A 12,442-nucleotide genomic window follows, 5' to 3' on the forward strand; every position below is an offset into this window, starting at 1 on the left:
CCGTGTCTATGGAGGCCATGGCCCGTGCGAGAGACACGCCGCGCGCGCGACACACCGATGGCCGCCGTAACGGGCTTACCGAGTGGTGGGGGCAACGATGCCGACTGGTGGGGAGAACCGAACGAGCACCGACTGACGCGCCACGCCGTGCACAGCTGGCCGCCGACAGTGCCGTCAGCTTATCCCCACCATCTATGCTCTACTCAATACCGTATCACGCTTATTCCGGTACCCCAAGTATTTTTATTTAAATTTTCTTTTCTTTTTTTTTTTTTTTTAATTTGTAATCTACTATCGTAATTCGTTTCCAAATTCATTTATATTGAAATTATTCGAATGTTTTCTTTCTTCCTTTCTGTTTTTTCTTTTCGGAAAAATACAATTCATATTTTCTAGTACTTTTCTTCCATTTCGTTTTTCCGTTATTTTTAAAGTTAATTTACAGTAATTTTTAATTTATTAACCTTACTTTTTATATACACTTAAATTATTTATATACATATATATATGTATTTTTTAAATATTCAAATATTCAAATACTAAACGGTTTAATTATAATTTTATATATTAAAAGTGTAATTCTACGATTATCGAGATGTAGTGACGGATTTTTTTCCTTTCTTGCACTTTCTTTTTAGATGACCAATTGACACTTGGACGATAACAGACTTTTTCAAATACAACATATATATATATATATACATACATAGGTATGTACATAGAACTATGTTTCCCTTGCTCGTCGATAAAAATATTCTTGCGCAGCCTCCCCGTTTGAGTTATTACGTAAGCTTCCTTCCCCTCTTGCCAGAATGCAAAATATTTACTGGACTATGCCAAAAGAAAAAAAAAAAAAAACAAGATAAAAGAAAAAAATATATATAAACTAAATGAGAAGGAAAGTGTGAATTTTCGTCGCGGCGAGGATGCTTTCGTGCGAACTTAAAGCGACAGTCCAGGAGAGTCGCGTGACAATGACAACGATGGATGGAAGTAATGTATTGTATGCTGCAAGCGGTTACGCTCGAGGAATCTGTGAACTGTACCACCAGTATATAACAACGAACTAGAATCAGAGAAAGAAAAAAAAAAAGAGAGAGAGAAAGCTTTGGTCACACGGATAATATTTAATCTGTATAATCCTATATCCCTCGACATCCTATCCTTCGTATACTACGAATATTTGGGATATTTCGAATACTCGGGAAAGCTTGCTTCGAATGCTTGATATTCAATGAAAACGAATACCTAAGCTATGCAATAACCGAGTCGAAGTAAACTACGATATATACTACGATATTACGACAGTACGATGATGAAAGAAAGTAGAGGAAAGTGTCCTTCAAATTGTATCTTACGTGATCGATCTAATCAAATAATAAACTTTAATTTCAAATAATAGATTCGATAATTCGAATTATATATAGATAATTGTATAGAACTGATTTGTTAAGAAAAAAAAAGGAGAAATAAAAGAAGAAGAAATTAACAAAATAAAAAAAAGTTACCGTTATACAAAATTGTTTTTGCACATTGAATATTGTTATATTATTATTATTATGACCAAAAAAGAATAACTAACAAGAGTTGAAATAAAATTATTGAAATAAAAAAGTTTCACATAATCAATTCCATTTATCGACAGGAATAATGACATACTAGATCCCCCATAAGGACTCGACAGATATAGCTAGTTAATACGTTACTGTGCTAGCAGCATGTGTCAGGGCCGTATTAACTGACACGATTATCCCTGGGCATTACAAAAATTTACTCGTCGAAGAAAATACATTCGATCGAAAGAGAGTTTATGAATATCCAAAAATTAACTTTCCTTTGTTCAAAATTCTCTTCTTTGTTCCGCCTTTCATAATTTTTAAATGGGAACGTGTACTGCCGATATGACGTACAGATGACGAATCAGAGACTTTGAAGTGGGGTTTACTTTCACACGATATATGTGCCCTTCTCTCTCTCTCTCTCTCTCTCTCTCTCTCTCTCTCTCTCTCTCTCTCTCACTCACTCACTCACTCACTCTTTCTTTCTCCTTCTCTCTCTCTCACTCTTGATACACGATTCATACATGCTATCTAAAAGCATTTTTCTCCTTCGATATATATACATATATATACATATAATTATATATATTTGGTATATATACATATATATATATTTGATATATATATTTCGGCATACACACACACTAACATATAGTGGGGACAATCTGAAAGAACGAGACCCTACTCCCTAACAGAAAAGAATTCTGCTTGTAAGATTTGTTCTCTATCGTCGGGTCGTCTATCAGGGACCAACCAGACATTAACGATCCTAACCTTCAAAAATGATGCTAATTGACAAAAGAAATATGAATCTTTTACAATGAACATATCAATAGATTCAAATTGGTCATACAATAATAAATATATCGATACATTTAAACTGAATATACTGTTCGAATTTGCAGTTTTATGTGTAAATAAATGATATTGTTTTTTTATGAGAAAAATTCTATTTAATACTATGTTATTGTTTATATACATTAATTGTTATTGTTATTTTATTGATAAATAAATACTGCAAATACCAACATATTATTTATTGGCCAATCCAATAGAATTTAACGTGGTAACGAGTTAATCGATCGATCGTTTCTCTCTTTTTCTCTCTTTCTTTCTCTCTCTCTCTATATATATATATATAACTTCGTACGTTTGCATTTTCGAATTTTCATCGTTTAAATCCTCTCGTGTTTTAACTACGTTCGTGGCTTGGCCACTATATCGCTTACACTCATAATTCAACGATCCTTTCGAAAACGAAAAAAAAAGAAAAAAAAGAGAAAAAAGAAAAATAAAAAGAAAAATAAAAAACGTTATTCACCGAAAGTTAGAGAAACTAATTTTTTTTTTCGGAGATAATCGTGAACCGTATATGTGTGTGTGTCTCGAGGCATGTAAAGGAGGTCGAGTTCTACTTTTACGTGCACGCGGAAGAGAGAACACGACGATATATATATATATATATATATATATATATATATATATATCGATATATATATACATATATATTCGTACATGCCACGGTGACATCATACACGGACACACAACCGTATGTTTTGCGGTGCACCTGAAAAGATTTCAAACAAAAGCGAATGTGTGTGCGTACGGCTTGAAAACAAAGGAACGACCTTTAATATATGAGAATGCGGTGGTACGTCGATGAAATTCGTGCGTAGTTTTCATATTTTTCTTTTTCGAGACGAGTATGCGTGTCTTCTAAATGTTTTCATATGTAGTTTCATTAAAATTTTCTATTATATCGTATAGAAAGAATTAAAAATATAAGACAGTCAAGAAATATGTATATCTCAATTTTCTATAGAAAACCATGATCAAGTTATGTAATTTAAAATCATTTTGTAAACTCGATTATATTTTGCTGGCAGAAAATTAATTATTATTTCGTCTCTGCGATTTTTAATAGCTTTTATAAATTATACTTCAATGTAGTATTATTATAAGATATTCAATGTAATTATATTATAAGAAAGTTATAGATTATTACTTGTGTTGGTATAGTATAACTATAATTATATTTATAGTTATAATTACCTTTCAATAATTATACTATATTAATACTATATACTCTATAAAAATAATGTATATTTATACTATGATTAATTAATAAGTAAAAATGACAAAAGAGATTAATAAAAAGAAAATAAAGTAGTATAATATTTATAATATATATGACTTGGGAAGTTAATTATCTATGAGTAGATTCTAATTAATAGACTATATAATATATCTATAGTATAATTATACAAATGAGTACTATTCAACACTAAGCATAGTTTTATATTCTCTCTCTATCTCCCTCTCTTTTTCTCTTTCTATAATAATATTATTACTGTTATATGATGTTACTATGATATACTACTGTATAGAATATAACCACAGTATAAAAGAGAAAAAGAGTATAGTTTTATATTATAATATCATGTTATTGTAGCATGCACATTTATCTATTATTTTGTAGATACAATAAAATATTACCTTATAAAGGATTAAATGAATCAGTATGATGATTATCAAAAATTTCAAGTTTATATGCGTTATTAATATTTTCCAAGATTTCCCTATCTATTTCCTTCTCTCTTCTGCGTTTTCACGAATGTCGTAATTTTGCAAGTCGATGCATATGGAACATTTGAGTAAACGCGTTATACGAATGCATCCTCTACCACGATAGTGTCAATAACGTTGCGCAACTCCGAGAAATGCGCGTTCATATCGAGCGTTTTCGGCACCCTAGAGTATAACAAGAATGGCAGTTTCGATTAGGCACACATATACGGCTTACATATATATATATACGTACAATGGTGAACTTAAATTTCGTAGAGTAGGAATACGGAAAATACATATGTACATTCATACTGTACGAAATTTAAGTCCATGTACATATATGTTCATACATATATAATACCATATGCACATATATATCATATATACATGACAATCCATTTCTAGAAATTTCAATGTTTGTATTTGTCCTTAAAAAGAACATTGTGTTCTCGCCATCTTTGAATTACAAGAACAAAGGGAATAATACGAACGCTTATGCCAACATAAACTAGCTCTATTCGAAGGGTTTTGTGAATATATATATATATATACGTATGTATGATGAATGAATATGATATGAATATATGAAATATATGCACGTATATATTATATATCTATATATCCATGTTGTACGTAATAAATTGGCCAATAAGTAATATATTTTTGATTAAAATCAAACAGTAATATAACATTTAAATAAATATAATAAATAAATAAATAATAATAGTTTGTTGGATTAGTCAATAAGAACTGGATGTTTATATGCAATATATATAATTTTTAATAAAAAATATTGAGAACAATATCGTTTATTTAAAATATAAAATATTGAAAGTCTCTCTTTTCAGATCAAATAATAATAATAAGTATATACGTACTAAATAGTAGTTAACTACATACGTACGTGTGTAACCTCACTTTCGAAAATATTCAAACGAAAATTATTATCTCGACAATAAATAATTAAGTTTTATCTACATCGATGCATCGACATTGCATGGTATATTCCAAATATGTATTATTAATTAACGGTTAAAGCAGATATGATTTCTTATCGGGAAACTCTTATCTCTATGAGTATCACGTAACGCGGTAAGAACTTTACGATCTTTTCACACGACTCGTAAATTTCTTTCCCTCTCTTTTTATCTCTCTCCCTCCCTCTCTCTCTCTCTCTCTCTCTCTCTCTCTCTCTCTCTCTCTTTCTCATTCTCTGTTTATTCTTCTCGTATTTAATAATTCAATATAAGAAATATTCACATGTATATATGCAACGTCAAAAAAAAAAAGAAAGGAAAGTAAAAGAAGGTAAAGAAATAAAAGGAAAGTAATTGACAATATATACATCAGACGTTCAATGTTTGATATTCCCAGCAAAGAATCATATTTCCATATTTCAGGTTTGAGAGAGAAAGAGAGAAAGAGAGAGAGAGAGAGAGAGAGAGACAGAGAGAAAGAAAGAGAGAGAGAGAGAGAGAGAGAGAGAGAGAGAGAGAGAGAGACGTACAAAGCAGCAGTTACGTGGGAGAGCTCGTTTAACTATATACACATAAGAAATAAAAAAAAATGAGAAAAAGAAAAAGAAATCAAATGATTCTCTGATCGCAATAATGATCAGTTATGTTAGAACGGCGATAGAAGAAATAAAAGAAAAAGAAAAAGAAAAAGAAAAAGAAAAAGAAAAAGAAGAAGAAGAAGAATAAGGCGATAGAAAGCAAAAGGGTGGGGTATAAAGAAGGAAGATGGTGGTGGAGTCAGGGACGTATCAAGTAGCGAGGGCAATATTGGGGCACGCCAGTTGAGCGCGCTCTCGCGTTGACGTCAGACAGCCGGAGCCACAGAAGCTCCAGGGAGGTGGTACGCGTTCAACGGGTAAGCACAGCGAAGAAAAAACATTAAATATACTCATCCGTTTTACATAATCTCTGACTTATTGCGTAATATTCGAGAAGTTGTGTGTGAATAATGTAACGGTGATCATTAACACATTTTTGCGAAAGGTCCACCAATCGCGTTCTCGGTTTGAAAATATATCACAGAAGACCAATGAACACTGTGTCGGCTACCTTGTACAATTCAAAAGAAAACAAAAAAGAGAGAGAGAAAGAGAAAGAATGAAAGAAATAAGAATAATAACATCCGTTTAACGTTAATAAAAATCTGATGTAAAAGTGAACTCGTACGATGTCTACGTATCTGTCTCTATCTCGTTAGATAGAACGATATGATCGATATTTTTTGAGGCTATTTCGTTGTCTTCTCGTTCGTGTCTTTCTCGTCGTTGTGTCGTTCGGTCGCCGTCGCTTAGAGAGTGATTTTATAAAAATACCTTGACGTCGTGTATTAAGTGGGAGATCATGCGATTGTATCAATAGAAATTTTGTAAATGTAGCGTTGTGCAAATGTATACATTGTTATTGCCAATAAGTTCGGGTGGAAAAATGCCAGGATTCGGCCGATCGAAGTCAGGGCCCGGCCGTCTCGTGACACGATCATGCACGATCGGACACCGAACTTCCTCGAGCAATACCGAATGACTCACGTGCTTTAATCGATTGATAATCGATCGAATTCTTTTTTGATTACCTGTTATTTATATAATGTTATATATGTACGTATGTGCGAGTTATGTATCTATGTATGTATGTATGAGATAGAGAACGTGTGTTCATAAAAGTTTAATTGGCATGGGCTACGTTATATTCTTCTTTTCTCCGTTATTTTTTTCTTCTATATAATTTTATAGTTAGACTGATCATTCAACTTGATAATTTTGATGCATATTATTTCTCAACGTCTTCTGACCTTGTATTTAAATATCTAACGATAACATTTGACGTTTTTCTTTACTATAATGATCTCTCGAAAACATGACATATATTATACTCAAGTAATTTAAAGTTTGCTACATCCGATTAAAGGTTTATTCGATATTTTAATACACGAATTAAGTGATATTTTCTCTGTGCCTACTGTAACTTTTTTTTTCTCTTCCTCTCTCTCTCTCTCTCTCTCTTTTTTTTGGAACCAGTCGTATCTTGGAACCTATCGTAACGTTGAATTAACGTTCGTTTGAAAATCATTAAATATCTGTATACGCATGTTTGTACACATGTTCATATTGTTACGAAATATCCATTCGAATTATTCATTACTAGACTATTCATTTTTATTTCTATCGTAAATAATTGTAGATATTTAATCCATTGGAAGGCTCGTTTTTGACGTGAATTTTTCAGATAGAAAAATTTTCAAAGAGAAATACATCTACGTTCTAATTAGCAAGCATAATGACGAACGAGAAATTGGATTTGGATAAGACACTTTGGGATCAGAATACCTTCGTAGGTAGATGGAAACATTTTGCCTGGGTGACGGATTTTCGGACTTGCATACATTCTGAAGAAGAATTAATGGCTGCTAAAAAATTATGCGAGGATTACAGGCAAGTGGATGTTGATTTGAAATTCGAACGATTTGGTTTATCCTTAATAAATAATATCGAATTAAATCTTTTTTAAATAATTGAACATCTATACTGTGTTATGTATGCATATACAGACACATATATATATATATATAAACAAATGACTGTGTGTGTATATATACTAAACACACACACACACACATACACACGTAATATGCGTAGATCATACTGTATAGTATAGTAATAATACTGTTATAGTATAATACTGTATTAATATTATAATCTAGACATATTACATATAAACATACATACATATATACGCGCGCGCGTATATACGATTATTTCGAAAAATCACATAACATAATTCTTTGAGAAAAATCTTCTATTTCTTTCTCCAAGATCAACTTTTATCTTCTATTTATAATCGTAAAGATCGACCTATATATATATATATGCATCTACAATGTACTCACGTATGTTGCGTTAATAGTATGTATGCTTGACGTAAGTCTGCATTTTTAAAACTAATTTAAAAATAAATGAGAAGGACGTTTATCTTCAAGGCCATTGTTAAGAAGAACATTTGTTTTCGTTTAATATGTATTTTTGTTTACTCTTTGAACGAGGAAGAAGATATAGTAATCTAATCTTATTTCTTTTTTCAAAGATTAATCTTTCTTCATTCTGAAGTCATTTAACGAAAATAATTTCAGAATTCTTAACGATGATAAAAAGAAAAGAAAAATAAAAAGAAAAAGAATGCAACGAATGTTAATTACGAGATTAATTTGAAGTTTCTAACCTTTTCTTTCCTTTTTCTTTTTTTCTTTTTTGAAATTGTTCGAATATTTTCGAAGGATCATCATTGTCATCATCGAACGGTTGTTTTGTAGACTTGGAAATGAGCCAGCTGGTACCACCAGAAAAGAAATCATCTATGCCAAGAAGCTCTACGAGTCGGCCTTTCATCCGGACACTGGTGATCTACAAAATGTCTTTGGTAGAATGTCCTTCCAGGTGCCAGGTGGTATGGCCGTGACCGGTGCCATGCTCCAATTCTACAAGTAAATAACATTGACCTTTATTATTGACGCGTGTTCGATATTATTTCGATGTTTTTATTTGTTTGTCTCTTTGGAGATAACAATAATCGAATGCTTACGGAAATATTGATTTTGTTTAGTAATGTCTTTTTTGAAAGCGATGTAACATGAATCTTGAAGAAAATTTAGTTATTTTTTTAAATTATTTCTATTATATTATATTCAATTAAAATAGTAGAATAGAAAATTATTCTAACAAAAATATTATAAATTTTTGATTTTGAAAAATACGTTGCCGATTGTTCTTTTATTATTTATAATATTAGAAATAAATAATAAAAGATTTACGCCACTTTAAAAAGTAACAACTCGTGTGTAGAACAAAAGAAATATTACAATACGATTATCGTAACAAAAGTAGTATGGATGCAATTTTGAAAAAATGAATAATAATGATATAAATGATCTTAATATTACTTATAATAGTAAAATAAATCAAAATAAACTTATACATCACTTTCAATAATAACAATTCATATAGATATCAAACAAAGTATAAATATTATTGCAAAATTGATTTTTTTTCCAACAAATTTTTCTCAAAATATTCGAGTAATTATTAAAACAATTAAATCATTATTACAGAACAACAACAGCAGTAGTTTTTTGGCAATGGGTCAATCAATCATTTAACGCACTCGTCAACTATACCAATAGAAATGCAAACAGTCCAGTGACCACTAATCAATTGGGTGCGGCTTATGTGAGTGCCACAGCAGCAGCAATGATAACAGCGATAGGATGTAAATCTTTCTGGGAGAAAAGGGCAAATCCTTTGATGGCAGTTAGTTGATCGAGTTAATCGTTATCTATTACGAACACGTTATATTTAACGGTATCGATCGATAATCCGTTAATCTTCGCAGAGGTATGTGCCGTTCGCCGCGGTGGCTGCTGCTAATTGTGCGAATATACCGCTAATGAGACAAAATGAGATACGAAATGGAATCGAAGTTACCGACGAGAATGGTCGAAAGCTTAGTAAATCGAAGGTAAGAATTATATATATATATATATATATATATATATATATATATTTTAATTTTCCTTCTGTTAAGAATAAAATAGAAATTTGTAATCTAAATTTAATGAACTTCGAAGATCGCTGCTGCGAAGGGCATCAGTCAGGTCGTTATCTCGAGAATCGTTATGTGTGCACCTGGCATGTGTAAGTATGACAATAAAAAAGAATTTATCATTACATGAATAATATACTCGTTTTTACAATATATATATATATATATATATATATTGTAAAAACATAAGCTATATAATATAACTTATACACGAACCATCCATAAGCCAAAGTGATTAACTCCACTTTTAGAATTAAAAAAAATTTTAATACCAAATCACCTGATTGATGCTTAACTTTTTATATTTAAAATAAATGGTCTTAATAATTAAATTTAATATTACTAAATGATAAAAATGTTTATAGTCGTTGAATAATAAATAATATACAATGTATATAACTTTATCGATCGTCTCTACTTTTTGTTCTATTGAGTTAATCGATTTGACAAATGAGTAACTTATATGTAAAGGGTGTTTCAGAAATACATCACGAAACTTTAAGAGCATATTCTACTCTCTGTAAGGATGGAAGTTATATAAACATGCATCCAGAAACTTCCCAAGTTATAAACATTTTTTTTTTTTTTTTTTTCATCAGGCAATCCATGCGACATCGATGCGAGGCATGCATTAATTTGGAAGGAAATTATTTTTAATAGTTTTAATAATGAAACGTTAAAATAGTTTCAAATGTTCTTAAAGTCTATTATAAATAAAAAAATGTTTATAACTTATGTAACATAACATAACTTATATAAGTTTATAACTTATGTAACATAATAGAACATGTATCATTTCAGTGATTCTCCCACCCATAATGGAAAGATTAGAGAAATACGCATGGATGCAAAGAATTAAAATCTTGCATGCACCCATACAAGTTATGATGGTTGGATGCTTGTAAGTGTTACCTTCTTATTTTTCATTATAGCTTCATTGGAAAGTTACGAAACAAAGAAGATGTTTGTACGATCACCGATAATTTTTTCAGCTTGACGTTCATGGTGCCGACTGCTTGTGCGTTGTTCCCACAAAACTGGTAAGTTTACTTAAATAGTAAAGGATAAGAAAAAAAAAGAAAGAAAGAAAAATCCTCGATTGTCATAAAACAAAGGAGTATAGTCATCGATGAATTTTCGTATCAATATATTGTTTCTTCTCAGTTCGATCGCAGTCAGTACTTTGCAACGATGGGAGCCTGAAAATTATGAACTTTTATTGAAGAATTGCGAGGGAAAAGATATACCAATGCATTTATATTTCAACAAGGGATTATAATACGGTCAAAGGTTCGCTCCAAAGACGAGTAACAATTATGTATGTACTGTCGTTTGAGTTTCTCGTTAGAAACTTGTTAGGATTACATTTGTTTACATAATCTTGAATGAATTGAATCATTGAAAATGGTGGTAGTGATGATAATTATGACGACGACGATGATGATAATGATGATGATGATGATGGTGATGATGATGATGATGATGGTGATACTTTTAGATATAACGGTGCTATTTGTTGTACATCGAAGTTCTTTTTTTTATTTATTTACTTTTTTCTAATCGTCTGTACTCTGTTTATATACACACATCGCGTAGATCGATTAACAGTCAAATGTTTCTTCGACATGTTTTCAGATACTACATATAAATATTCTCGTTAAAAAGCAATCGTCTCGTAGGACGGATCAAGCAATAAACATTGACAATACGTAAACTGGTGCTTTGTGCTATAGGAAGATATTGTTTTTGTCTTTTACATGCTATTAATGCTCAAAAGAAGACAGAGAAAGAAAGAGAGAGATAGAGATGGGAGAAACAAACAGAAAATTGTTTAGTTAGCAATAAATAAGCGCTCGATCGTAACCTTTAGACGATTATCGATAATTTGATATATTTTGTCCTTGCGTTTCATATCTCAGGTGATAATATTTATCTTTCAAGTCGTTCATTCGCCAAAGTGTTTAAGTCCATCAAACCAAAGAAACAAAAACTGAAGAAAAAAATATATATATATATGTATGTATGTATGTATATATATTGTTTTTTAAAATTTCACATATATTCAAACGTATATTGTGTATAGAGCGTATCGTTACAGATGTTACTTTTATATATTACATCTGTATAAGATAAAATTATTATTAATTTTAAAATATTTAATAATTATTAATTTAATTTTATGTTACAGAGGTAAGATAAAATTAATATCAATTAAAGAAAATAATTATTTTTAAATAATATAATAATTAATTTTAAATTAAATTTAATAATAATTAATAATGAAGTAGTGATAAGTTATTTATTAATGAATTGTCACATGAAGTTTTGTCATTTAGTGGCATAATTATTAAGGAAATTTATTTTTAATATAAAAATTTAAGTACATATCAGTCAACGGTTTTAGTAGGCAAACTTAAGAAAATTCCAAAAATGGGATTGTTCGCTTTGGTGCGTGAATGGCTCAATTGTTACTTAACTAATGTATTTCAAATGAGAAAAACCACATCGCAGAAGAGACAGCTAAAGTAAACTAAACTAAACTAATTAACTAGTCATGTCGTTTGAGAAGAAACTGACTGATGTTTAGGATATTGAATAGAAAACGTATGAAGAAAAGAGAACAAACAAAAATATGCTGCCATGTATATTTTAGTAAAAAGTTTCATTGTCAGTAAATATTACAAAAGAAATTGTGTCAACGATGAGATT

The 12,442-nt window shown here is 30.5% G+C and overlaps 1 protein-coding gene and 1 long non-coding RNA gene across 3 annotated transcripts; both read left to right on the forward strand.

Annotated features, from left to right (window-relative positions):
• Nucleotides 1-115: 115 nt before the first annotated feature.
• Nucleotides 116-861, forward strand: LOC127061412 (uncharacterized). Its single transcript, XR_007780860.1, has 2 exons — nucleotides 116-228; nucleotides 639-861. It is a non-coding gene; the product is annotated as an uncharacterized LOC127061412 (long non-coding RNA).
• A 4,987-nt stretch (nucleotides 862-5,848) lies between these two features.
• Nucleotides 5,849-12,438, forward strand: LOC127061404 (sideroflexin-2). Of its 2 annotated transcripts, XM_050988226.1 has the most exons (10): nucleotides 5,849-5,999; nucleotides 7,367-7,572; nucleotides 8,448-8,618; nucleotides 9,243-9,441; nucleotides 9,524-9,649; nucleotides 9,759-9,825; nucleotides 10,535-10,634; nucleotides 10,726-10,773; nucleotides 10,898-11,051; nucleotides 11,369-12,438. In XM_050988226.1, the coding sequence occupies exons 2-9, from the start codon at nucleotides 7,418-7,420 to the stop codon at nucleotides 11,010-11,012; spliced, it is 981 nt and encodes a 326-aa protein (XP_050844183.1). In that variant the 5' UTR covers nucleotides 5,849-5,999; nucleotides 7,367-7,417; the 3' UTR covers nucleotides 11,013-11,051; nucleotides 11,369-12,438. The 2 variants fall into 2 exon arrangements, with proteins under 2 accessions (XP_050844183.1, XP_050844182.1); XM_050988225.1 differs by having other exon boundaries at nucleotides 10,898-12,438.
• The last annotated feature ends 4 nt before the right edge of the window (nucleotides 12,439-12,442 follow it).

This window comes from Vespula vulgaris, chromosome 2, assembly GCF_905475345.1.
Source record: "Vespula vulgaris chromosome 2, iyVesVulg1.1, whole genome shotgun sequence".
In the NCBI taxonomy this organism is placed as follows: Eukaryota; Metazoa; Arthropoda; class Insecta; order Hymenoptera; family Vespidae; genus Vespula; species Vespula vulgaris.

Bases quoted from the DNA above. Each gene is read 5' to 3' on its own strand.
- LOC127061404 (XM_050988225.1), top strand. From the start codon at position 7,418: ATGACGAACGAGAAATTGGATTTGGATAAGACACTTTGGGATCAGAAT. The intron at 7,573-8,447 runs GCAAGTGGATGT...GTTGTTTTGTAG, and splicing joins AAATTATGCGAGGATTACAG to ACTTGGAAATGAGCCAGCTG. The intron at 8,619-9,242 runs GTAAATAACATT...TCATTATTACAG, and splicing joins GCCATGCTCCAATTCTACAA to AACAACAACAGCAGTAGTTT.